This window comes from Haliaeetus albicilla, chromosome 16, assembly GCF_947461875.1.
Source record: "Haliaeetus albicilla chromosome 16, bHalAlb1.1, whole genome shotgun sequence".
NCBI classification, from domain to species: domain Eukaryota; kingdom Metazoa; phylum Chordata; class Aves; order Accipitriformes; family Accipitridae; genus Haliaeetus; species Haliaeetus albicilla.
The window spans coordinates 19,473,402-19,500,847 of NC_091498.1; the positions used below are offsets into that span (position 1 = coordinate 19,473,402).

A 27,446-nucleotide genomic window follows, 5' to 3' on the forward strand; every position below is an offset into this window, starting at 1 on the left:
AAAAAGCTTCAGGCTTTTTTACTTCTTAGATCAAAGGATAGCTGACAAGATAGTGAAGATAAGTCTTTAATTTTTCAATTAACAATATCGGATTGTTTCATCCTTTGCTGATTAATCATTGCTTTGGACCAAGTAAATGATGCTTCATGAATGAGCATGGCCATATTTAAAACGATTTAGAGAACTGTCTGGCCATTTAATATAGGTCATTTGTAAAGTACTGAATTTAATTATAATGTGGATGATCATCTTTAAAACAACTGAAAGAACACACCCTAGTTTTTAAAGAGAGACTGAGCTACAAATACGGGGTAGATTGCTGGGTTGGCAAATCACACCTATTTAAAGACTGTGGAGTGGGGACTCTTTGGTTGCCTGCTTAGTCCCAGGCTGCCATGCCCATGGAAATAGGACCCAGTGTACTGTTCTTATGTGCCATTTTCCCTGTCATCCTGTGTGCTTACTCCTTTGGTTATATCTTATTCATTTCCAGTGCTCCTTTACACTCAGCAAAGGGACTGCAGTCTTGTAATTAGTGTATGATAAAGACAGGAATGAGGAGTTGGGCAGTGACAAGCCATTTCTTTGGGCTTTTAGTCAAGTTAATGTATATTCTCTATAAAACTCGAACTCTGTCTAATGAGAAAAGGAGGGTGTGTGTATTAATTGCCTCAAATGCTCATTGTGTTGTGAATGTGGTGCTATCCATAACAGATTGCTGTGCTGGGGAGGGTAGCTGTGGGTTTGTAAGCTACAGTCTACACAGACATTACTAAATCCGTTTCATCTTACTCCTCTGAGAGTCTTGTTGCTGTTTCTATTGATATTCATGCGCATGAAGGGAAGTTGCCTCACAGACCAGAAGCCTAGGGAGAATTTCCCCCTTCAAAGAGAGATTACTGGCAATCCACACATCATTGAGCATCATTTGGTCTTTTGGTGGTTTATGAAGTTTGTCGTGATATTTTTAAAGTAGTTTTATGGGCAATCAGTTCTTTCCAGTAAGGTTTCTTAGTGGACTTCTTTTATCCTTTTAAAGAAAGCACTTTAGTTTTGGGAAAAAGAAAGGGATGGTGGGAGGCCCCAAGTACCAGGGTGACATTCCTCTGAGATAAACCACAGTCACCACCTAAAGTCAGTGGGGCTTAGCAATTGACAGTGACCAGCAGCTGGCACCAAAATCTCTTAGTGCCCACCTATAGGTTGTTTTGTTAGGGCTGGGAAGTTTGGTGATTCCTTTATGTATTTCACAGAGGTAATTGCTTTTATGCCTTTGTAAACTCTATTATTTCACTTCAAGGCTTGGACTGGCCAGAAGAAAGAGTTATTGTGTGTGTTGCTTTCACAGATTCAAATATTGACCGCAAAGTGTGTCATGCTTTTAGAAAATGATAAAGCCTTTTTTTACTTTGAAAACAACTAGTGTTGCGTGAATTATGCTGACATTTACAGTTTATGCCACGCATATTATGTTGAGACTTCTAAGGAATTAATTAATTTGTGTATGTTACAAAGTAGGAGGAGTTTTTCATTTCAGCTTGGGTATAGTTTCACCACAAAATGCATGGCCATTCTACTCATCTTACTGTGATATATACAATTGTGCAAGATGCGTTTTGAAAAAAACCTTCTGATGATTCCTTGTTTACGGGGTTAGGATGTAGCTTTAAACATAGGCACTACAAAGTCTAAAGAAATTTTTTCTGCCTCGCGCTGCCACTGCTGATGATCAGTCTGGCAGAGCTTTACTACGAGGAAAAGTGCTTCCTACAATAGCTCAGCAACACATTAATATTCTGATGTCACTTTTGGCCTGAAAGTTAGGAGCTGATACATTATTGGAAGGAGGAAAAATGTTAGGAAATACATCCCAGCTAACCTAACACTTTCAGGTTTTTACTGTAGCTTTGCAAATTCTGGTTTATTTGACTCTCCTCTCTGCATGCATTGTCTGAAATACCAAACAAACTCTGCTATGTCTGCTTACTCTTTTATGCTTTCACAGAGTTCTCAAGTCATTCTCTCTTCTCTCTCTCTCCGCTCCCCCCCCCCCCATTTCTCTCTCCTCTCTCTCTGTTTTTCTTTTTGGTGGGGTACCCTGAATCTCTCAAGCAGTGCAGGAGGCCGAACAGGAAGATGTAAAGGTGGTAGTGGATGCCCAAGCTCCGAAACCAACTAAAAAAACCAAGGCAGCAGCTGCGAGCTGTCAGACTGGCAGCACCAGAAAGGAGAAAAAAGGGAAACATAAAGGTTAGCTGCATGCGGCTGAATGTCAGATGTTGAATTGACTGCAAAATACTTTTTTTTAAAATTATTATTTATTTGAATTCTGAAAATTGCCTAAAAGTAATTTCTTGACATTTTTATGAGATTGGAAAATGTGAGTGACTTGGTCTTGTCTTGGCATGTACAACCTGGGAGTGAAGGAGGGCTAAAATTTGTAAACTGAGTCTTTTCCAAAGGAGAGTGTTTGTTTAAATTGCAGAGAAGGAAAAAAGTACTGATGGAAAGATGCTGGTGTTTTCCTGCAGTGTTAAAAAAATGAGAACCATCTTACACCAATGTGGGTTTTTAGACTATCTGCATGTAATGTAATTTGGAGAAACAGCCTTAAATTGCAGTCACTTCTGTCCAGACTCTTATGAGGTTTAAACTATACAAATTAGAGGTTAAGTGGGCATTTTGAAAATCAATTCAAGAAAACCGAGACAACATCCTCAAAGGGGTTCTTCAAGTTGTTACTTAGTGTTGCTCTGTCCCACCTGGTTGACATATGGGAGGTGTTTGTATGAAAAATTTTCTGCAGTGACTTTGGGTAAGATTAGAGAGACAAAAAAATACACTGTTGATAATAACAAAAGGGTTGGTAGAAATGACGCTGCCATTATTAGACTTAGTATTTGAACTACATAGACTAGATGGAAGAAGTGACGTGAGCTACTTTAGAGGTATTAAAATTTTATTTTTATATGCACACTCACAAAAAGAGAGGTTTTTGTACCACGTACAGTTTCTTTTTATTTGATGGCAAATGACTAATGAAATTAATAAATACCTTTCCAATAATTTGCAGCTCTTGGATAAGGCCACTGTAACACTATCCTGCCTGGACTGTACTGTATTCCTGTCTTGTGTATGTCCAACAGTCTCTCTGTTATTGCTTAAGTAAGAAAATAGTATATATCCTTGACCAGTCTATTTAAAGATAGCAATGACTAATAAGGGTAATTATTGAGGTCAGAGTATTGGGGCTTACCTATAGACATTTTGCAGGACTTGAGCCTACCTTATCAAAACCCTTTACACATCCTTTACATATTGCAGCTTAATTCTTGAGACCTGAATCTACAGTGTCTTTATGTCTGTAGTCCTTCTGGCTGCAAAGGAGGCCCTAGGTTAGACAGGCTTTAGAGTTTGGCCCTGAGGTAAAGACTTTATTCATATATTTGAAAAAAAAGATGGTGTGTGTCAATACCTAGGCTTAAAATAATAAGTAAAAGTCAAAGGTTAAAATTAACAATGTGAAATTTGTTGGCAAAATAAGTGAACAGAAAGCTAATGTTTCTCAGTTTAATGCAAAAAGTAATGCCACTCCAGCGTAGTACTACAGATGGCAAATTTTGTTTTGAAGTACATCTTCCTGATGAGTAAAAATTCTTTTACTAGTTTAAAAGAAAACCTGTCTTAGGCTGTAACTGAGCATTGTTCAGGGTAATTCTTAAATCATGGTTACTACATAACCTTGAGGCTCTGTTTCACCTCATATAATACCTGTTTTGCCTTTATGGGGTGTCTATGTCTGTACTATGTCCAGAACTTAGGATACTGTGCTGGTCAGTTACAGCAGGTTTGATTTGACAAATTTGCATTGTATAATACCAACGTGTGTAGACACTCGCCTGTTTTCTAGGCAGTTTTCTGATGAGCTCTTGGCTAAAATATTCCATGAATATTCCTAGCCGCAGGCCTAGTGAGGCTCATAGCAAGAAACTACTCATTTGAGTGTGTGATTTCCAGGGCTGTTCTGCAGACGCTGGTCACGTCCACGCTGGGGCTGCATTTGCCGGATAGCTCTCTTCAAACTCACCTGCTACATGTAGGCAAGTTAGTCCATGAGCAGCATGTGCTTACTGTGAAGGAGTTACACTGGTTTTTATTACCTCACAGCAGGTAACACCTAGTATTTGTTTCATATGCCAATAATATTTTTATTTATTTTCTGAAGAATTCCCCAAACAGGCAAGTGTTGGCAGATTTTAATAGAAGCAAGTTGTGTCAGTAAAAGTAATGTCACTTCATGTAGACTGAGAACTTTTGCATGCTGGTACTGCTCTGTGTGTTGGAAACTAACATTGTTAGCTATCGAAACCTCTGCTTCTGCTGCAATTCTTATTGCTCATCCTGCTGTGCTATGCGTGGTCTTCCCTGGCCTTCAGCATTTGCCCATCAGTGGCATCTTAGGTTTGTTTCCATGGAGTGGAGGTGTTATTCATCAATTATACTAAAGAAAGTTTTGAGTACCTCCTCTGCTGAAGTGTATGTTGATGATTAGTAACAAATCTCAAGTGAAAAGTATCCCTGTCAGTTAAAGTATATTCAGAGTGTACGCGTAGCACCTTCTCATCCAGCTCATCTACTTTTTCCACACACTGGTATTTAACTGTTCATTCATGTATAACTTCGCCCTTGGAATGGTATCTAGTTTACCTTTGATAGTGTAAACTTGGAGTGTTTGCAGGGGATTGTAACTGGATTCCCAGTCTTGCATATTTATTGAAGCTGCAAAATATTTTGTTATTGGATGAACAAGTAAAACCAAACGCGACTTTACAATTCCAGAGGGATTTTACTGATCAATCCACTACAGACATAGCTAATTTGTTTTACTTAGGAATGAAGAAAACGCAAGTGGTAGCAGAACCCTGTAGCAGAACTTGCATCAATTTTTTCATATACTTTTAAGAGTAAGTGTGAGTCTTAAAAAAAGATTTTGTAAGAAAATTGAATGGATTTGCTTAGAACTTCAGATCTAACTAATGAAAATGGGTGAAGGTTAAATGGGTTTATACCATTTTGTGGCACAAGAGATTTTGTTGGAGGAAGTTCATTGGCAATTAGACCAAATCTTGGAAGTTTTAGGTTCTGCTTTCAGCTTTGCAATTGCTTCAGGTTTTGTCTCCACTCCGACTGTAACCTTTACATGTCCTGTAAACGAGCAGGCTGAACGCTGAGGGGTGAATGCACTTTACACACTAAAATAGCATTTTAAAGGTTTCTGTTAGTATTTAGCTATAGTGAGCATTACCTTTCTAAGCACAGCCAAGCTCTTTGTACTTTAAGAAAAAAGAACCTTTAGACCAGATCCTATGAATAATAAGCTAATTCAGAGCAAAAATCGTTGAATTATACATGAATAGCTCTTGAAGCTGTAGTGTAATGATTGTACTCTGGTCTTAGATGTGTAATGCTTTTTTAAGTGGCTCAAAGGACGATGAAACTATGATCAGAACAATGTGCTAAAGACAAATGCAAGGGAAATATTAGGTTTAATGAGGTTACACCGACATAAGGCAAGAAAAGGAATGTGGCTAATTCCTCATGTAAAGCTAATGGTGCCTGTCAAGTTACTGGTCAGTGCATTTTGTAATTCTGTGAAGGGTAGTACAATATTTAGCAAATTTTTTCTAAATCTGTGATTATTACTGGTATTTCATTCTTAATGGCAGTATCCAGTATACACTGTGCCTATTTTTTAAAAGAAACATCATTTTTGTGGGACAGAGCCTACAAATGCAGTGAATTGATGACATTTTGTAGTAGCTTAGCTAATAAAACTTGTATTTCTGAAAGCTTTGGTCTCACAGTTTATTGTTTGACATAATATTCAGTATTGGAAAAAAACCCCAAATGTAACAAATATGTAAAATGGTTGTCTTTCCAGTGGAGATAGTGGATCAAATTCTGGTTTCATTTGTGACGCTAGTGAGGGGTGATTAAGGATATTAGTGAACCTGGTGTACAGTATTGCTAGATGGTTCAACAGAAGAGTAATGCAAACAAGTGAAAATAGTTGCAGCAGGAACCTGTGAAAAGTATGCACCCTGCATAGGATTACAAATACAAAACCAGAGCATCTTTAGATATCAAATACCCTGATGATTCTTTAAAAATTGAGATTCCTGAAAGTATTACAGGTACATAGTGGTGTGGGGTTTTTTGTTTCGTTCGTTTTTTTCCTCCAGTATAGGTTTGTGAAGAAATTAATAAATACACCAGATAAAGTGCTTTTTTGGCTATGTGCCATGAATGGGGCAAAAACAAATCAGGAAGATAAAATGGAACCTTTAAAAAAACCCCAGAACCTTTAAAAAAAACCTGGAGAACCATGCAAGGCCAGGAGTTAATTCAAAGTGAAATCTGATAGGAAAATTCAGGAATCATTTTGTGAAAAGTTGTTGTGGTTTGTTTGGTTTTGGGTTGTTGTTTTTTTTTCCTTGCACTCTTGCACTTATAGCATGTAAGTGCATTATAGGAAAACCCTGCTGTGAACTGCATTGGTTCACTCCCTGCCATGGGCAATATCAATGAAGATTTTTGTCACTGAAATCAGGAATCTGGATGCGTATAAAATGTTCAAATAAACAATACCTTCCCGGCAATTTTTCTCTTATGTTATACATTAAATGTAGTTAGTATGTTGGGTATTCCCTGCTGTCTTTGAGAGTCAAAAAGCAAATGAGCTGCTCTGACACACAGCTCTTTTTCTGCCAGAGTGGCTATTTCATGTTTTGATTTGGTTTGCTTCTTCCGTGTTTCTTTTCTCTCTTTCATGCCTGTCTGTCTGTTTTGATTTGTGCATCATGTCCCATTTTTATGTGTAACAAGCAACTACATTAACGCTGGCTGACTAAGAAAGCAGAATCATTTGTTGGATAAGAAGCATCATTTCTCACAATAACACTTCCTTTCTGATGGGGGAAGGGAAGTTCATGTGGAGTAGATCTCTCAGCTTCCCTGTGCATTAAAGAGAAAGGGCAGGAGTAACAATAAGTGAGCTTCCACCAAGAAAACTCCTGTTATTTCTAGATCTGACAACCCTTTCAGGCTGTGCTTTGGCAACACGCGAACTTGATTGTGAAGAAGTCATTTTGGCCTCCTCAGGATAGAGGTTTATGAAAGTATAGTTCCTGCCAGTTTTCTAGGTTTCATCAAAGTGAATGCAGAGCTTGGTGCTCAAGCACTTGCTTTTAGTGACCTGATCTGGTGTTAGCAATAGTCCTTCTTTTGGTGGAATTTTGGACTAAATCACCTCCAGAGGTAATTTTCTAAAAAAATTCTATTTGCCCCCTTTCCTTATAAACAAATCCCTTTGTGATTTTGCAGTTGCTTGAACCCGTATCAGTGGGTGTGCAGTCCCTATGAGAACAGGCGTATACTGGGAAATGGCTTACAAAATATTGACAGCTACAATATACTTAAGGTTATTCAGTCCTTGAAAATGGACCCCAAAAATGTTTTTCCTCCCTTTACACATTCTGCTTTTTCAGTAAATTCCTTTTGAGGAGAGTTTCACCCAACAGAGAAAGAGAGAGATTTTTTTTTTTTTAAATTTCTTTTAAAGCAGTGGAGTTCTAAATTTCTAGAAGATGTAATTTCATGATATTTCATTCTAGCCATTTTGTTAGAGCTTCCTAAGCAATCATTCTGAGAGAACCTTTTTCACTTATTGATTTGTGCAATACTACTTTCTTGTACCACTGTTCTGGAAGTAAATGTTGTTATACTCAGTGGTCACATTTCTTGATAAATGCAGATTTTAAAAAAAAAATAAAGTGTTGTTTTGTCTTTTTAATTTAAAATGTAGATCACTTGAGGTGATAAAAGCAGAAGCAGGGTTTGCTTTAAGCCAAGTTCTTTAAAGGACAGAAATGCTATTTGTTCTGGTGTCAGTCTAATAAGAACAGATTTCTCTGAGGACAGACTCCCTGTCCTTGACCGCGGAGCAGGCCAGCTGGCCTTTGAAGGGTTATGCTGCCATCCCTAAGTTGGAGGAAGGAGCTGCTCTGCAGTGTTCTTGAAGAGCAATTGCAGTGTTCCTGCTGCCTGCAGCCTTGAGTGTTATCCATGTGGATATGACTTCTGTGTCAGACCAGGGGCTTATTTAACCTTGTATCTTGCCTTTGAATGCATGGTTTAAAAAAAAAAAAGAGAAAATTTTCTAGTGTGCCTGCATTTGCTATCAGCATGTTTGTAGAGGAAAGACATACTTGTTGTAGAACCTTTGTTGTATGTACCTTAGGTCAGAAAATGTGGCTTGAGATTTTCTCTTCCAGAGACCTCTTGCCTGACCTCAGTCAACTCTTCAGATCTGATCTGCAAAGGACCTAAGCACAATCTTAAAACTTAGTCTGTGAGCAATATGCCTGACCTCATATGTTGAATTTGTGTCTTAAATGCTTTATAAAATGAGAACAAGAATTTTTGTATCCAGCAATTCCTCATTTGTATAAGTAGGGACCGAAATACTTGTTTTCTATGCTGTGTTCCTTTCCTGATATGTAATCTTGTTTGCCATTCAATCACTGAGCTCAGTTATTTCTCTGATGTATGATAGTTTTCTTTTTAGTTTCTTTCTTAGTTTGCAAATGTTCTATGAAGAAATTCTTAATTTATTATAACAGTTATTTTAAAATAATTTAGAAATCTCTCTTTTCATGGTGTCCTAGGTGCCGTAAAGACACTCTGTAAGTAATCAGTTAATCATTCTTTCCTGTACTTACAAGTTCATGTAAAAGAACCGAGAGGAAATAACATTTGCTGAAAATCTTTTCACAGCAAAATGTTTGCATGTACAAATACATGCAGAGAGGAACATGATGTGTATAAATACAATTAGATTCTTCTCCTGCAAGATCCAGTTACTGGGGATTCACGTAGTATATAGTCAAGTATTTAAATAATGTTTTGGAGAGCTGACTCACTATGCTTATGCCTGTAATTTGCTGCTGGGTAGTTTGTCACATATTTAATCTGTAACTAATTTTTTCAAGACTACCATTGTGCACTATGCACTATTGTCAGATAGCAAATTCTTTCCTCATGTTCGGTCTCATGCTCATCTGTGGTGGCCACAGAGCTGCCTCTCTGTACTTTCCCTGGTCATACATAGCTTGGCAGTATGTAGTCTTTTCCTCCCATTTGGCCTTCTCCCCCCACCACTCCACCCCCTAAAAATTTTAAATACACTTTCTTGATTATCTCTTGAGCAATGAAATAATCAAAATTGTGGTTCTGGCCTATCCTCTTCAGTTTTCTTATTCTGTTGTAATATTACAGTGTCATTAGACTGTGATGACTTTGAGAATTTCTCTGATGGGCTGTCTAGAAATGCTTAATTTCTATCCAGTTTTGAGAGGAAGTTCCACTCAGACCTCTTGGTTTAGACAGGAGTATTCAACAGACTGATCTAAGCCTTGTGTTCAGCATGACTATACCCTTAGTTTCCCACTTGCAAATAGGGTTAGGAAATGTATTTCTTTTCTGCAAAATCGTTTTGAAGATTGTGAAGCTGAAATAAAAATGCATGAGGCTTAAATGGATACTCAAAACTGCACTTGTAATGCTTTACTAGGGCTATTGAGGGGGGAAGAAACCACCCCACAACAACCTCTAGATCTATAGGGCCAAGGAGGAGGGATATACTTCAGGATCTGTAGGCTCCATCCCATGTAGTCTGTACTTGCTTAGTTTGTGAGAAAGAAATTTGATAACTATGTCTAGTAGAACTAAGATGGTTCACCTATACTCATTTTAGTGTCTGTCTATAGGACATATCTAAATGGTTGGAAACTTTTCAGCAGAAGGCTGCTGGGCATGTAGGATAGAGAAATGTATGCCTGGTGACCCTCTCATAAAAAGTTTTTCTTTAATTGCTGGATTGGAACAATAAAACAAGGTCTGAACTTCATATCCTTGAAATGTATTGTCATTACTAAATCCAGTGACACTGAATGGATTTTGTGTTGTTGGTCCATCCTTTAGAAGCTGAAGTTTCAAACAGGCATAATGTGGTATCATAAAATGCACAGAAGCTTAGATTTGTTTCTCAGACATCATGAACATTAAGCACAATTTTGCCACTTTATTCCTTTCCCAAGGCTTTCAGTAGCAGTTGTCTTCTCTATTTTTCCCATACCTTTTTCTCTCTCCCCTCATTCCAGACCTGGGTCTTGTAATATTATTTGTGTAGATAGTTAACATTTTGTGTGTTTAAAGCAAAAGAAAAAAAAATCCTATCTAAAAATCCCATACCTGAGATCAAAGTTAAGTGCATGTCCACTTTATGTATTTTGAATTTCTTAGAATTTAGATGAATTCAGATTATAAAACATTCTACATGGTAGTTTAGATTACCAGCTTTTAAGAGCATAGTACTGTCTATTTATAAATATTGCCTAGAAGATTTTAGCTGCTAACAAATACAGTCATTGATAAATAGTAGTTTATAGGATGGAAATGCCATTGAATGCCAATTTTCTGTTGCATTTTTTTCATTATTTCTTTGTTTTCATTTCTGGTACCCTCTGGGTTTCGTCTGAGGCATGCCCATGTCAAAGTCTTCCAGAAGGCCTTTACTGAAGGGACTGGTATTCTGGGGGTTCCTCCCTGCCCTCCTTCACAGTTGCCTCTCAAAACTTCCCTTTTCTTCTTAGCAGGTATTCAAGGACATCTCTGTCAGGTTTTTTTTCTACCTGATTTTTAGGAAAAGCTGTAGAAAACGCTGAATGTAGTAATAAAGACTTTCTTTTTGGCACAGCCCGCTCAGCTTCTTTGCCTCTTTTGACCCTGTCCTTAAACTTATAACTGTAGACATGAATGGTTTGTTTTATTGCACAGTGAACCATCCTCCCAGTAAGTGGGTGAAAAGGAGTCAGCGAGGCAAAGAAAGTGAGAGCGTAGGGAGAGATCCACCTTGAGTACCACGATTATACAAGCTCGGAAGTGTTTTCAGACATTAGGTAGGTGATGGTAAAGCTGCCTTTTGAACTATGACTTACAAAGATACACTTATACCTCACAATATAGAAAAAAGAAATGTGTATGTATGCTTGCATTTAATACTGTTTTACACATGCATATATAGCTACCAAGATGTGTGCACACGCACAAATATTAAATAGTTAATGCTGCATTTTCCACGAACCATTTAAAGTATTCTAATGCAGCAGAGGGTCTTCCCACCCCACCCCCCGCCTCCTCTGTCTGGCTATGTCTTTCATTCCCTTAAATGGGGTCACCAGTGGAACCATTCATAATGCTTAATAACGCACTCTACCAGTGATGCACTCTTCAGAACACTGAAATTGATTTTTCTTCTCTAAAAGTGTGACCTGCTAGTGTAGCCTTTGTCCTAACGCCTAATAATACTTGATGTTCCTGACGGCATGGGATGTGAGCGCAGATGTTCTGGAGGCATCAGAAAAAAGCAGCCTCAGTGCAATGGCTAATGCTGTCAAAGGCATTTAATTTGCTGCAGGTCAGTGTCTGCTTTGAAGAAGAAGAATTAAGGTGTTTTGTTCCTTTTGAAATGGGTTCTCAAAATTAGGTTTGTATCGACCAAAGCTTAATGAGGGGCTAGGTAGATATGCATGAGGTATGAGCATCTTGTTGAACTCATGGATGCTTAATACTTTTGAAATTCAGAGTATTAAGGTAAGAACTTTAGGTAGCCGCTTTAATGATAATGGCTAATATGGTTAAAGCTGTTAAAAATACCACAGTGGATCTGAGCAGCTACCTGTCTGTTCTAGAGCGCCTTTGCTGTAGTGCTTATCCTGAGATAACTTTTAAGAAAAATGCTATTCTGTTCACTGCCATATTATACCTGCAACATAGGAAATTATACTGTTCATTCTGCATCACACAGAGCTTCTGTCTGAAATTGTCATTCTACCAAGATGAGGGAAACATTTCCGTGGACTTTATTTAATCCTTCAAGGTTGGATGGACAGATAGTTTATTTGTTGTTAGCTGTTGTTGTTAGTTTTACTGTAAGTAAAGCAGAATTTACAGGGTTGGTGCAGGAATTGCCAGATTAGGGTCTGTGTGATGCAGATGAGTCAATAATTTCTTGTGGTCTTGAACTCTGAATTTAATACTTCTGCAGTGTCAGACTGCATCTTGTTAGGTAGTTGCACAGCCAGTGCTGTTCCTGAGGGTGTGGGCCACTCTCTTTTCCACTTATGCTTCATATTGCAGCAGTGGTGACAGCAAGTATGGCAAAGTACAGTTAAGCATGCTAAACGTATAATCCAGTTGTCTTTTAATGCAAGTTGACAGCTGCTGGCAAAGCAGGTTGAAATGGTATTCTTGGAGACTTATGCTACAGATCACAGTCTCAAGAAATCCCAATCCCTACAGCTCCTTCTTACAGGATTTAGTCAGCTCTGTTTGGTGTGCGAAGCACCATATTCTTTTACTGAACTAGCTCGTCGTAATGCTTGCTAATTCTCCACAATGTTGCTTGCTTATTAACAAAAATTTAAAAACAGCAACAGTATACAGGCTTATGTTATTTACTATATCTGTATATGATAATTTTACTATTTTTATTGGTGCAAAAGTGCATTTTTATATAGCTAATTTAGTAATATATACCAGCACCAAGTCTTAACTAAGAGCTGAAGTACATTTGCAATCTGATGTTTTAATTTGCTGCCCTGAAGAAAAAAAATGAAGTTAGCTTGTGATAAGAGCACACCCCACCCCATATTTTCATTCTTCTGTCTTCAGAGGCGATTTACAGCTGTAAGGAGTAAATAGTTTCTTTCTGGCTGTCATCAGAAGCCATAGAATCACAGCATGGCTGAGGCTGGAAGGTGCCTCTGGGGACTGTCTAGTCCCACACCCTGGCTCAGAGCAAGTTGCCCAGGACCGTGCCCGGTCAGGATTTGAGCATCTCGGAGGATGGAGGTTCCAGGGAATATGTATTATCTTCTGTATAGTTTCACTCTGATGTTTTAACTGTGTAGCAATTTACTAACTTAGTAGGCTATTTAGGCTTGCTAATGTGCTGCTCATCCTGTTGTATATGCTGCTAGATCTGCTTGTGAATTTTCCAAGTTTCTGAAACTTTGAAGCATGGTTTCATAATAGCAGTGTTGTTTATTAGGGGTTATGGCATAATCTGGGGCTCAGGCTTATCTGTTTCTGGACCAGTTGTGTGTCCTAATGAACGCTGCATCTGTTTTCTTTGTTGGTCGTCTCCAGTAAATTTCTTTTCTGTTCAGTTTTCAGTGTTTCTCGTGCATGGATGGTTGTGCTTTGGGGTTAAGGAGGGCAAGAGTGAAATCCTGATCACCTCTTGGAGATTCTCTAGTGCAGTATGTGGGAAGAAAGATGTTTGCCTTGGAGGCTAGTTTAGTCTTGTTGAAGTCTAGAAAGATTATTGGATGTGAATTTCTGATTCTTAGAAAAGATGCTTTTTGTGAGTGAGCAATTCTATTGACACAAAGACAACTCAGGCTTTTGCCGTTGTCTGACAGGGATTGATGGCCCAGCTGCTTTTCAAGATGATGTTCAGAAGATAGGAAGTCAAGTGCAAATTCTCACCGTTGGACAGTCTAGCCATGATGAAGATGATGGAGAGAAAATGGCTAGTGGCCAACAACAACAAAACAAACAAGATCTTAGAACAGCAATGCAAAAAAAAGGTAAGTAGCCAAAGCTGCCTTCATGTTCTCATTGGTTGCTTTATGTACATTGATTCCTTTTCCGATTCTTGCTCTCAGCCCTAGCCTAAGCAGAGATTGTTACTCTGTGTTTCTTCTCCTCGAGCCTGTTAGGCTCTATTCTATTATCTCAGGGGAAAAAAAAAAATCTCTTGTCCCAAAGAACAAGAGGTCTCCAGGCTCTCTGGGATTGTGGCTTTCCCATCTGAAGTGCAGTGCTGCTATTAAGGTACCAGGCAGATCTCATGCTTGTATCCATCTGTTCACATTTTTGTATTGTACAACTCTGGAAATCACTTACTTGAGGTTAAAAAAAGAGTGTGGAATAGCAACACTCAAACCAGAATATTAATTTCAGTTGTGTTGTCAGTTAAATATTGTTCGTGTTTTCATAATGTGTATTCATGCTTGCAGAGGTGAAAATTACAGCACTGTGTATTCTGCAGCATTTCCCATGCGTAGTGCTCGAATGTGCTGGTATATTTTTTTTTTTCTAGAGGCATGCATGATTTGGGAGATAGATTGTGTATGTACACATTCATGCATCCGTCTCTTCCTTCCTGCCCTGTTCCTATCTCATTAGACATTAACCGTAGGAAGGAAAAAAAAAAATCCTAAAATCCTCACAAAGCTTTTTCTGAAGGCATTTGCTTTGGAGTTGTTCTTCTTCAGTGTACAGCTTTTGAAGCAAAGATGGCTCAAGCCAAGAGTGCTCTGATGCTTTAAGAATAAACTCTTTGTGTATAAAGAGCAAAATGTAAGTGCAAACTTGACTCATCTAGAATAGTCTATTCATACCTAAATGCCTGCCTCTTGTCTGCAGAGCAGTTCTCACTATTTCATTTTTTCTGGGACGTTACTCTGCAGATGTGAGCAACTTCAACTGAAATGGGCAGATTTTCTCCAAGTGTGGTATTTCCTGGGCATTTGAGTCCGGGGGATGTTGGCATGACTAACAAGTTCTGATCTGTGTGGTGATTGTCTTGCCTTAGACCATGGCTCAGAATATTTAATGATCAAGCACACTACTTAAAGCTGATTGACTTAAAAACTATCAACAGACTTCTCAAATTAGGTCAAAGCACTCAGATTTTTACTCTGGGGGACATTTCTATTTTTGATGGTTTTTCCAAGTTAAGATATATTTTTATTCTCCCCAGTTTTTTGTTTATTTTTTAATAGAAGCAGTGGGTGGTGGTTTTTTGTTTTGATTTGGTTTTGGTTTTGCTTTGCTTTGTTGCTTCATATTCTTAAATATATGATACAACCTTTTTTTACCGTGTCTGAGTATACTCCTGATCAGAACAGACAGTACTAAGAGTGGACCACTAGTATGCTTCAAGGTGTATGGGAGCTACTTTTTTAAATGGGAATGCTGAGGTTTACTCATTTTTATTAACAACAGAGCTATGCTCTGAGACACAAAGAAAGGTATTAAGACAAGACTGCAACTAGCAGTGTCTCCATAAAATATTTTTACTATGCGTCTATGGTTTGCCACTTTATACCAGCAGAGGAGGCTTGTTAGAAAGTTTTGAGTATACCAGTATTCATGGGAAACTTTATGTAGGCCTTTTCATGTGGATTCCCACTGCCACTTAACTGCTTGTGGCGTGTCCTCACTGCCACATCCCTGTTTGTCTGAAAAGCATTTAGAATTGCTGTCTCCCATCAGTCCTTTGCTCACATGGAATAAAAGCAAAAGGAGAAAAACACAGAGATAAATGCTAACTGGCCTAATGGGAAAGGCTGAGTCCCACCAGATTTGCGAAGCCCTGATTTGTGTTCATTCTGCTCTCTGACACTAACTTTGTGGAAAGAAGCCTCTCTCGGCATGTGTCTCTACTTCCCCAGTGAGTCAAGTTCTGTTTCGAGACGAGGGGTTATATACCTGAGTGTGAAAAGAATATGCCACTTGCAAGAAAATGCCAAATGTTTTATTTGATTTCTCCATCTGTTGGAAATTGCCATACTAGAATCATTTTCTTCCTGCAGGAAATATTTGTCCTTTTGATTTCAGAACTCTTAATATGTAGAGTTCCTCTCTGGCAAATGAGTCACTAGGACAGAGCCAGACTTCCATAAGTTTTAACATGAATAACTAACGTTTAGTCTTCACATTTATCAGTTTCCTGTATGTCTCTAAAGACTTGGAATGAGCAATTTGGTCTTAGTTCTTCTTTGCCACCTGAAGTTATGACTGTTTTGAGATTTAGGGAAGGGATAGACTTGATTTCTGGATTCAGAAACAAAACAGGAGCTCTCGGAAGCATTCTTCCCCACAGATCATGAGTACAGACTTTTCTAAGGCTGGCAGGGAATTTTCACCACCAAAATATTGGTGGTGAAATAGTGCACATGGATGTAGAAATAAGCTGATTACGTCTGTGCGTATGAAGTATGGCTTTATTGCACAGCTGCCGGCTGAGGAGATGGACTGTCTCTATTACCCATGCATAGTTGACTAGAATGTGGTTGTCATTATTAAGAAATAATGCTTGTGATTAATGAGTGTGTGATTAATAATGAGCGAGTTCTGCAGGCTTTGAAAATATCTATTGACCTGTGAACTCAGGCCTCCCTTGCATAACTAGATCCTATTGAAACTTTTTGCTGTCATACTGTGTGGTATACGTCCAGAAGAAGTGGATAACGAGACCATTCACGGTGCAGCTGAATGGAATACAGGCATTGCATATGCTTCTGTTTAACTTTTATACACTCAGTCTTACTACTCTGCTGGTGTTTCATTATCCAGTGTGCATCTGGTGTTAAAAGCATTGAAGTTATTGGAAGCAGCAATAATGTAAAAAGTATATAAATGCCTTTTTTGGTGTCTTTTTTTCCTCATTCTGTTCCAACATTTGAACTGAAGAAAACCATTACTGATACTATCTCTAACGTTTGTATTTCTATACCTTAGTTTGGTTCAGTTTCTGCTTGCTACAGACCAAGCTCATATTCCAAAAGACTAAGCTACATGAAAGATCTCTATGCATATCCCTGTAAGTCCTGGATAAGCACTTTAGGGAGTCTGAGAAAGATGATGAGGACACACTGGGCACAGGGATTTAGGTAGAATTTAGGCAATCTGAATATGAGTCTGAATAATTTTTTCAATGTTACTGAATGGGTATTTGCGTAGAGTCTCTGTATATCACTTGTGTCGATCAGTTTTAATTTTTTGTGTGTTAGAATGCAGAAGTAGGCCAAAATCCTACCATGCAGGGCACATCGTGCACAGAAGGGTTTGTGGCACAACCGTTTAGCATGGATGATGTTTTCTGAAGCTTCAGCTCTGTGATCCAGGGCTTTTAAACTTTATTCAAAGTACTAAAAAAGAAGGTGACAGCTGGTATAAGCAGGCAGAAGGTGAATTTGATTGTGCAGGAAGATAAAATGTCCATAATTGAGAATTCAGACAGCAGCATTATGGCCCCGTCCAGTAAGCCTTTAGCCCTATGCGGAGTCCTGTTGGCAAATTAGGCTTGTTCACTCACTTACGGGTTTGCAGAATCAAGCCCATGGATTTTTTCCTTTCCCAGATCCCCATGCAAATACATCCTGGTCCTCTTCCACCTCCCAATCCAGTCTTGTCGCCCTGGATCATGTTCCTGGTAAGTACAGAAGGAAAAAGTTAATTATGCCCATGCTGCTTGGCTCTGGAAGTCTTTGCATTTCATTTATCCTTCTGCATTGGACTTACCTGTAGTGGAAATTCTGGACCAAGTGTGTTTTTTTGTTGGGTTTTTTTTTTTTTTTTTTAGGAAAACATATTGCATAGATAGCCTCTAATAGGAGGAACTTAGAGTTTGAACCTGAATACAGGGTGGCTTCATCTGCATGATACTCCTTGAAAAACTAGGCCTTGCAAATGTCCCACCATTGACGCTTCCTGCTGCTAAGTCCTATTTGATGTTCAAAGTTGTATTTCCCTTTGAAATGTCTGAGGTTTTGAATACTTGCAAAGTCAAATTTTTAAGTGCTGCAAGGCAGTTCCTTTGGCCTGGGCTGATACTGTTTTTTACGTGAAATAAATATGCATGAGAACATTTCCTTGATGTGAATGTTTCTTCTTGGTCTAAGATCTGCTCTTCATCAGATCACATAGGAACAGTTAAAAGTGCGCTGTAGAAGGGCTCGTATTTTAGTTGTTAAGGTTTCCAAGTGGCTGTGATAGGTTGTCCACTGAGCTCCAATTTCAGGTTTAAGATTTTGCGTTGTGTTTGAAGTACTTGATTGGATGAAGAAGATCTGAATTTAATTCCTAACTGGATGTTGCTCCTGTATCACTGGATAACTTGATCCTCTCTGTGGAATGGAAACCATGATATTTCTTTTCTCATTTGCTGAAATGTTTTGGCTTCTCAGGGCCGGTGCTGTCTCACCCGTGTATGTGTACACTGCCTCGCACAGTGAACCCCCCTCACACACACCCTCTCTCACCTGTGAGCCTAAGGGTGCAACAGTATAATAAGTGATGTTTTCCAGCAAGTATGGACAGCTTTAATGTATTAGTATTTCATGTAAGTGTGCTGCTTTCTTCTCAGGCATTTCAAGCAGCATGAATTTTGATGAGGAAGAAGATGAGGAAGATGAAGACAGCTCCAGTTCTTCACAGTTAAACAGTAACACCCGGCCTGGTTCTGCCACGAGCAAGAAATCCAATAAGGTAAGGGGTGAGTGCCGAAGAAGGAGAATGCAGGCTGCTATTTACTGTGTGATTTGAAAGTGCAGTCAGGATAGGCCTGGCTTTCTTGTTTTGTTTTTAATCTGCACTAGAGTATCTCCACGGTGATTTACCGTGATAGCTGTCAGGGTTCACAGGAGCAAGCAATGAAAATAATGACTTGGAGAAAAGAATAGCAAATATTGTCTGAACCTGAATGAAGAGAAGAGTAAACAGTAAATATTTACCTTTCTACCTTTTGCAGGTGCTCAGAAGAATATTTTGTTTCTATTGGCTTTTTCTGAGCATTTTCCCACCCTGTTTTCACTGCTACCATCTGAACATAAAATAAGCCTTTGGGTTGTTCAAATATTCTAAACCACAAGCTCTTGCTAAAACAGCTGATGGTGCTCCACTCTTACATACTGCACTGACTTCTCATCTCTGTTGTATCTCTATCTAGCTTAATCTGTCTCTCCCTATCCCATTTCTTCCTTGCATCCATCATGGGGGGGGATTTAAAAATGAGAGAGGGGTTCAGATCGCTTAAAGAATCACCTCCAATTGTATTAGCAATTACGACAGCATCAAAGGCCATCACTGTCCTTGGGTACAGTGTGGTGAGATGGGAAGGTGTGAGCCAGGGTTTGCTCTGTAACATTACAGCACTCTGCCTGTGCGTCCACCCTGTTCTGCTTTGCCAGATGTGTCTGTACACTAAGCATCAGTGGTGCAGAGAACTGCTCCCTGGGCCTTTGGTAGCCAAGAGCTTGACCGACTGGATGGGGAGAGATCCTTAGCTTGATAAGCTGCCTTCAAGGCTGCTGAGGAATCAGAACGGGGAAGACTATGTCCATTGTGTTTATTTTTTTTAAAGTGCAGCTTCTATCAAATGTCATTCCTTTGTGCTTATAGCCTCATAAATCAAAGTTGAGGAAACCTGAGTTTTGCTTACTGTTTTAGGAAGCGGCCTCAGCCCCCAGTCCTTCCACAAATGAGCCTCTCATAGATGTTGATGACCTGGAGGAATTTGCCGTAAGACCTGCTCCACAGGGTGTCACTGTCAAATGCAGAATCACAAGAGACAAGAAGGGAATGGACCGAGGGATGTACCCTACTTATTACCTCCACTTGGAAAGGGAGCATGGTAAAAAGGTCATAAAATAACTTGAATGGCATACCAGTTGCATCTGAATATAAAAAAGTTATTAAAAGTCTGAAGAAGTCTTATAAAGAAAATATATTTTAAATGTATTTTCACTTTCACTGAGATCTGCCCTACAGTCTTCCAAAAGCAAAACAATAGTATCACTTTGTTCTACTGCCCTTCTTCATATGTCTAATCTTTGCCCTTTAAATAATCCATGCATGGCACCTTTGTGTGACAGTCAGCTGGGGCTCTCTGCATTCTGTGGCCTGAAAAGCATACATTTTCAATTCAGCTGGAAGAGCCAAAGCAACTTAGAATGAAACATTTAACAAAATAGATCGAATTTAATTATTTAAACCATAAATTATGGACTGAGTGGTTGAGAAGTCACTTTCCCTTTCCAGATTTTTATCTAGTTTTGCCTAGTCCCAGGAGACCTTCTGTTACTTCACTAATGATGCTGGAAGACAGAAAAATTGCCTATGGTTTCCTTATATGAAAGCAGGAAGTGGTGTGTGCTAACCCCTTTGGCATTCTAGAATATCGTTTTTTTGCACTGCTTAGGTGTTTCTGCTAGCTGGAAGGAAACGAAAGAAGAGTAAAACCTCTAATTACCTCATCTCCATAGACCCAACTGACCTGTCTCGGGGTGGAGAGAGTTTTATTGGAAAACTGAGGTAAACACTGATACATCTAAGAATTTCTTTATCTAATATAAAGTTCATTTGAAATTAAGAAGCCTGTAAGCCACTATGACTTCTTAATTAGAGGCTTGACTACATCATGTGATAATGGTCTTAAAGTTCACCAGTATCCAAGGCATGTTTTCAAAATGTCTCAAGTACTTACAAGATCACATTTTATTAAAAGTCACCAGGATCGAAGCTCTTAAATGCTCAAAGGCCAGATTCTCAAGGGTGTACGAGCACAACTTATCTTAATGGGATTTTCAGAAGTACACAAGTAGATTGTGTCTAGCCCCTATTGATATAAATACCTTGGAATGGAAGTTCTGTCTGTTACACAATCTGAAAATCTCTTTGGTTTTGCCATTTCTTAAGATCCTAATTAGAGTTATTTACAACTAGTGGAATTCTTTCAGAACCACATATTTCTTTTCTTGTCTGTCACCCCATCATACATCAGTCTGCTGTTGATACCTACGTGGAGCATCTCAATGTATGTTTAGATCATCTCTCCCTGAGGAAAGGGACTGTGCTGCTAATTGCCATTTGCCTGTGTGGATCTTGGAACTTCATGTGCTATTTACTGCAGTGCAGACACAGAATGAGGATAATGTGGTTTTAGTATGTTCTAAGTTGTATTTTGCACTCCTTGGTGTAATTTCCATTTAAATAGGAAAGACTGATCTTATTTATAACTTTATGAAAAATCACTCTCTGTATTCTGATAGAGTTAGTAGTCAGGTAAGAAAGCAGATATTTTTGTAGACAGTAAGCATATTTTAAAACCCAAGCAAACAAACAAAGTAACCCCACCTGAGTATTTCCTTATTGCTTTCTTGAGTTTACTAGTTTGCAAGATGTCATGAAGCGTCTCCAGTGTAATGATAAGGAACCTTTAGTATACTCTGCTGTACTGTACCTTTACATTTTTGTGATGGCCTTTAATCAAGGTGTTGCCATTTAGTTGGGATTAGAATTAACAACTATTTGTGCTCAAGATTATCTGTCTTTCCTTTGGGGCTACAATGCAGTAAAGGATAGATGTCTTGAGCAGCATTACTGATAAATGGTGATTGGATTTTCCATTTTTTTTTGATAGATCAAATCTTATGGGAACTAAGTTTACAGTTTATGACAATGGAGTAAATCCAATGAAAACAACATCAAGCCTGGAGGCGAGTATCCTGCGTCAGGAGCTAGCTGCTATTTGTTATGTAAGTACCGCTCACAGGCAAAATACGCAAGAAATGGCAGTTCACTTTCTGAAATAGCACACTGAATTTCCTTCTCACTTATGATTATGTAAATCAGCATTCATGCTTTGATGTAATCAAACAGCTGATTTTCACTAGAGAAACCAGGAGATTCAGTGGAAAGTAGAGCTGAAAAACGTGCACAGAACCAGGTTGCCCAGTTCTCACTTTTGGTCAGAAGGTGTTGGAGCTTTTACATAACCCTCTGGAAGGGGTACAGTGCCTCACAGCCTGCAGGCACCATCTGAGGGAGCCTCCTGAACTGGAAAGAGTTGTGCACATGGAATTACTGCGCTAAAGTATGATCATTTGTAATGGCGTTTTGGAGGAGGCCTCTCTGATCCAGAACACAGGTAGCTGGACAGCTAGGTCTGCCGCAGTGGCTGAGAGACTGGGATAAAACTCTAATCCTCCTCTTTACCAGGGAAAAAACCCAAACAAACCCCAAACAAAATCCAAAACTCAATTGAATGAGAGAAACCAGCCTCTTATAGGACGGTAAATAGCATTTGTCAGGGGCAGTGCAGACAATCAAGACCTGAAACACAGTTGCTGTTGTTTCATGATTACTGGATGACTAACTGTTTTGGTGACAGTATCCTTTCTGTCCAGAAATCTCTGGGCCCAAGAAACTCTTCCAGTCAAAATTGATACACACACTGCTACAGAAAGTTTTCTGTCTTCACAAATCAACAAGTTCTGACACAACTACCCAAGAACAGCTACCCACTTTTCTGAAAAGTTCCTGCCCAGCTCTAATCAAGGATGCCTGGAAATCTGTGAGATCGAGGTCCAGCCAGCCCAGCATATACCCTGCGTACGCACAGAATGCATTCCTGGAAAAGCCAGCTTCAGGTTGGGGGGAGCGATGCTTCTGGAAGTCTTCTGCACATGAGAAGGAAAGCAGAGAGGCATCCTTTCTGTGCAAAGTGCTGAGAGCACTGAAGGGTGGCAGTATTAGCTGCTAACGTGTTCTTTTCCTACTGCTTAGGATGCAGTTTTTCTGTGAATGTAGTATAAATAGTGTGTTTGTTCACATGTGCTATTGTTCAGGCACATGGCCTCTGGTTGCAAACAGGCACACGCACACACATATCCCTCCATTCCTGTTGGATTTGAAAATCTTTGAGAATTTCAGAAAATCCAGCTAACAGGATTTAACAAGAGAGTCCAGGATTTGATGTCAGTTTAGAGTTTGACTGAAGTTTCAGTAGGAATCTAGGAGAACTTACATGTTTAATAAAGGTATTTTTACTGGTTTATGTAGGAGGGCATTCCCTGGAGCCAGGCAACTAATCTTCTGGTGCACACTGGAAATACAAGGAGAAAACAGACAGTTTAAAAAAAAAGTTACATATTGAAAATTTTAGGCATTGCTTGTTTCAGTCTACAGTAACGACATTTGAACCATTAACGTTACCGAATAAAAAACTGAGTTGCAGTCAGCAGAGGTAATTAGAAGTGTGAATGTTGGAAAGAACAGAACCATGGCCAGGGTTTGGAGGACGTGGCTAAGATAAGCTGCTTTTCTATGCCTATTTTGAGATCAGCAGTTTAAAACTTGTACATCTGTATAAGAAAATGACTCATTCCATTGATATTTTGATACTCACGGAGAAAGGCAGCAGGCTGGCAGGTGTGCTGTGGCCAGAGGACGAAAGGAAGTCAGAATGATATTTCATTACTAGCCAGGTTTGCTAAAGTGAGATTATTGTTTCTGGCTGCAGCAGAACCGCAGCAAAGAATGCCAGAAAGAGCACTCCTGAAAAACCCTTGTCCTAAGGTAACATTTTAATTCCTGCCTTGAGATTTTTCCTGCAGCAAAAGCTACAATAAACAATACTTTGAAAGCACCACTATGCCTCTTGCTGTCTCTCAGCTCATCTGATCAAGTACCCATCTGGAGAACAAGCTGTACCTGCTTCCACCAACGTACTGAACCTGACCTGCTGAATCATCTCAGCAGGTCTAGTTTATACAGGCAGAAGCTGGTCATGCTTCTGTTGTTAACTGTGGGATAAACGTGTTGAGAACTCTTATTGTGGAGGTCACCTTAGGGCATGTTTCAAGCAACAGGAATAAAGTTAGTGCAAGGACCGAGTTTTATCAGGTGCCGTTAACCACTTTTACTGTCCCTGCTGATGGCAGCCTAGCATATTAATAAAACTGCAGCAGCACCTAATGGCCGATTTCAGAATCGCTTGGCAAAATTTGTCAAGAAACAGTGAGGTGTAACTGTACTATTGGTACCAGGATTTTCTGTGCTGGATTCCTTTATATCCATAGTATCTCACAATTCAACTTGTGTCAGATGCCGAAGGCAGGGAGCTCAGCTGATATTCTGAGGTGTGACTCAGGTTTCAGGAAAGCAATAAAACTATGTTTTTCTACTCAGGCCTCAATCACTTGCATTGTGCTGCAATGTAGTGGGTTCTGTGCTTTGGGCTTTCTATGGAATGATAGTTTCTACAGAGTGTATTAAGGACAAGGCACAGCTGTGTGAATCAAGTCCAGAAAGGGAAGTGGCTGAAAGAAAATTGGGGTAATTAAATCGTGACTCTCCTGAGAGCTGCTGGGATATACACCTTGCCGCTTTTATCATGGCAGGTATTGCCACCATAGCAAAATGCTTACATAATTTTATTAAAGTGTGTAAGATTTTAAAAGCAACCTTGGGGAGAGGCTCTGTGTTTTTCCAGTCCAGTTTATTGTGATGCGTGTTCACAGAACAGCTTATTGGCTGGGCTAAGGCAGAAAGTGCAGCTTCTAAGCAATACTAGGCCAAGTCCTTAGCTGATTTAAATCATTGACATGCTGGTTGAGTCAATAGGGCTCTGCAAGCTGACAACCCTTATTTTGAGTTCCTATGAAAACCAAGACTGTCAGTGGCATTAAAATGGTGTGAAATCAGAATTTGGCCTATGTACCCCTAATAATACCATCTGTAGTCTTGAATTTACACACACAAAATAGTGGAGGAGGGAAATAGAAGCAGGGAATGAGACAGGAGATAAGGGGAATTAATTTTGTTTGGATGCAGGTAGATTGGAAGAGTCTGTTTTTAATTAAAGATCCTTTTTTGTTCCTACTGTTTTCCTCGTGTATTCTGCATTTGTAGATTTTCAGTTCTGTACCTTGTTTTTAGCTGAAGGGTAGCATTTGCCAATAAAACGTTTGATATAATTGGTGATTGATGTAATGTGCAACTAGAAACCATTCCCTTATCATTTAGCAGAAGTACTGATTTTAGTGTTTCTGAGTAAATCCAAAGAATATAGTCCTGTTTTTCCAGAGTGATAATACTGCTTGCTGGGAGGGAAGTGATTCAGCGCTATTATTTAATTTTACCTTGAACAATGTCTTCAACCAGTCAGCATCTAAATTAATTATATATAGCATAACTGCAGCTTGATGAGAAGAAAAGCTTGTAAGGCGTTGCAGAGAAGACCAAAATTGTCAGTAGTTACTGGAAAATAAGCATAAGCATGAATCGTTTCTTAGAAATTGTCCTCTGCTGTGCTGAGTCTCTCCTGCTTATAAAATCTGCTGGCAGTCATTTTAGTTTGAGTCTTGCCATGATGCAGAACCATACGCTTCCAAGTGAACTGATAACACTGGTTTACTCGCCAAAGGCCATGACATAAATGATTCAGAAAAGAGGTAGAATCTTCCCATTAATGTATGGAGTTATGAAGATATATGAATATACCTGCATTGCTTCCACAGTATTTGGCAAAATAACTCAGTGGAATTTTTCTTGCATCTTTAATGAGTTGTGTAAAATCTCCACACAGTTTGCTGAAGCAACCAAAGTTATTTCAAAAGTCTGATGGATGACAAAACTTCTGCACGAGTAAATTTTAGGCGGGTATTTTCAGATGTTTCTAGTGAGTTGAGATGCATGGATTTTTATGTGCAAAAGTAGAGATGGTTTAAAAAGTTCAATGTTCCTTAAAATCAGGATGCTTTAATTAAATCTATAAAAGCAGAGACATCTGAGTACATCACTTCTAAATGTCCCAGTGGGGGTGTCCAGCTCTTGGCATCTTGTGGTATGTTGCTGGGAATAGCGCCAATGGGAATTTGCTTCATGAGATTCTTTAGTGTGTGTCCACAGCCCTTCACCTGGGAAGGGTAGAGGGGAAAAAATGCATGTGACTGGGGGGAAAAAAAAAAAAAGTAGCACAAAACACGAGGAGATGGACTTTCAGAGGTGTCACTGTTTCATTTACTGGAGTTAATGCTAAAATAGGCAATCAGGTTTTACTGAGTGGATTGCAAAATATCGTCCCCTACTTTTTAAAAAGTAGATGATGACTTACTGAAATACTTGGCCCTAGCTGCTTCTGTGGGGGGAAAAAAAAAAAGAAAGCCTCAGATAAAAATAAGACTTTAGGCGTATTTAGATTTTAGTGATTGTGTTTTGAGAGGATAGTGCAATACTGGAGTGCTTTTGTGAAAAGCTGGTGGGAAAGGCATCAGAACATGTTTAATGGAAGCACCTGTATTGTCCATGGATTTATTTTTGCGGCCCATGTTATTTCTTTACTTTCCCTGCCTTCATAGCTCGAAAATTTGCATTCATGCTAATGTGTTTGTTTTTTACCACGCTCATCTCTAAGCATAACATTATCTGAAGACTTTGAAAACCACAGCACTGCTAACAGATGCTCTTACTGGCAGCTTCTTCTTGTTTGCTTTTGTGCTGGCTCTGGACTAAAAGGAGTTGGTCCCATATATTTAATTTTGTCTCTCATCAAAATGTGTGACTGCATTTTATGATTTTTAAATTACAACTACTTTATTTTGGGACCTAGCAGTAGCCAAGCAATCTGGTTAGTTCATATCCTTCTTTAACAAAGGGATTTTTTTTTTTTAATTGTATTAAGGTTGCTGGCAGCCAATGCTAGGAGTGTTTTTGGAAACCTCTCTATTTCAATTTTTCCTGTTGTCGGAGCTTCTAAGACAAAGCTAGAATGTTTGGCAGTGTCAGGGAAGGTAGGAGTTTCAAGACGTTTCTTCAGTTGACTAACAAATAAGTTCCCTGGGCTGCCACTGTGTATCTCTGTTGAAGAAATTAACTTTAAAAATACAGAACATGATAAACTCTTTTCTAAACATTTTTAGGAAACAAATGTCTTGGGGTTTAAAGGACCTCGTAAAATGAGTGTGATCATACCAGGAATGAATATGGACCACGAAAGAGTTTCCATCAGGCCACGAAATGTAAGTCATACTATCAGCCAACGATAAAAATTACTTGAATTCTTTTTCAGTTAGAGTTGTTTTTTTGCATTTCTGAAGGTTTAGAGGTTTAAAAAAAAATGGTATTTGAACAATTGCAGAACAATGGGATGTGTGACTAGTTCTGTGACTCACAAAAGCACTACAAATAATAATGTGTTTTGGTAACAAAAGATACAACTAACCTTTACCAAGCTGTAGAAGGGACTCAAACGCACATTCGCGTTAAGAAACTCAGAGTTCTCTGTTCCATTTGATGATGCTGTTTTGAGGGTGACAGTTTAGTCTTTGGACTAGGATTTATGAATGGTTTTTTGTGCGTGTGAATTTATTTTTTGTCTTGTGAGAGTGTTAAACTGAAGCGTGTATCTGTGGTGTGTGCAGGAACACGAGACACTTCTTGCAAGATGGCAGAACAAAAATACAGAGAGTGTCATTGAGCTGCATAACAAAACACCAGTCTGGAATGATGATACCCAGTCCTATGTTTTAAATTTCCATGGTCGAGTCACACAGGCCTCAGTGAAAAACTTCCAAATTATTCATGATAACGATCGTAAGTATAGCTTGCTGTCTGTAATGCGTAGAAGCAGTACTGCATACCCAGCCTGACAGTGATTCTGCCCTTACTGTTGTTACCTGAGCGAGTTTAATGTAGTTATGCGGATCCAACTTAATGCTGCTCTGCCTTGTGGCCATGACATTGATGCAAGT

The 27,446-nt window shown here is 39.1% G+C and overlaps 1 protein-coding gene across 8 annotated transcripts in view; it reads left to right on the forward strand.

Annotated features, from left to right (window-relative positions):
* The window catches only part of TUB (TUB bipartite transcription factor), a 181,097-nt gene that overhangs the window by 139,124 nt on the left and 14,527 nt on the right, over window positions 1-27,446 (forward strand). For 3 of the 8 annotated variants that reach the window (XM_069803784.1, XM_069803782.1, XM_069803785.1), the window contains exons 4-12: window positions 2,113-2,250; window positions 13,545-13,712; window positions 17,276-17,347; window positions 18,281-18,402; window positions 19,363-19,554; window positions 20,114-20,226; window positions 21,335-21,449; window positions 26,616-26,714; window positions 27,117-27,288. In XM_069803784.1, coding sequence (XP_069659885.1) covers window positions 2,113-2,250; window positions 13,545-13,712; window positions 17,276-17,347; window positions 18,281-18,402; window positions 19,363-19,554; window positions 20,114-20,226; window positions 21,335-21,449; window positions 26,616-26,714; window positions 27,117-27,288 — 1,191 coding nt within the window. The remainder of the gene's footprint in view (window positions 1-2,112; window positions 2,251-13,544; window positions 13,713-17,275; window positions 17,348-18,280; window positions 18,403-19,362; window positions 19,555-20,113; window positions 20,227-21,334; window positions 21,450-26,615; window positions 26,715-27,116; window positions 27,289-27,446) is intronic. The other 5 variants (XM_069803783.1, XM_069803786.1, XM_069803787.1 and 2 more) reach the window with 5 other exon arrangements.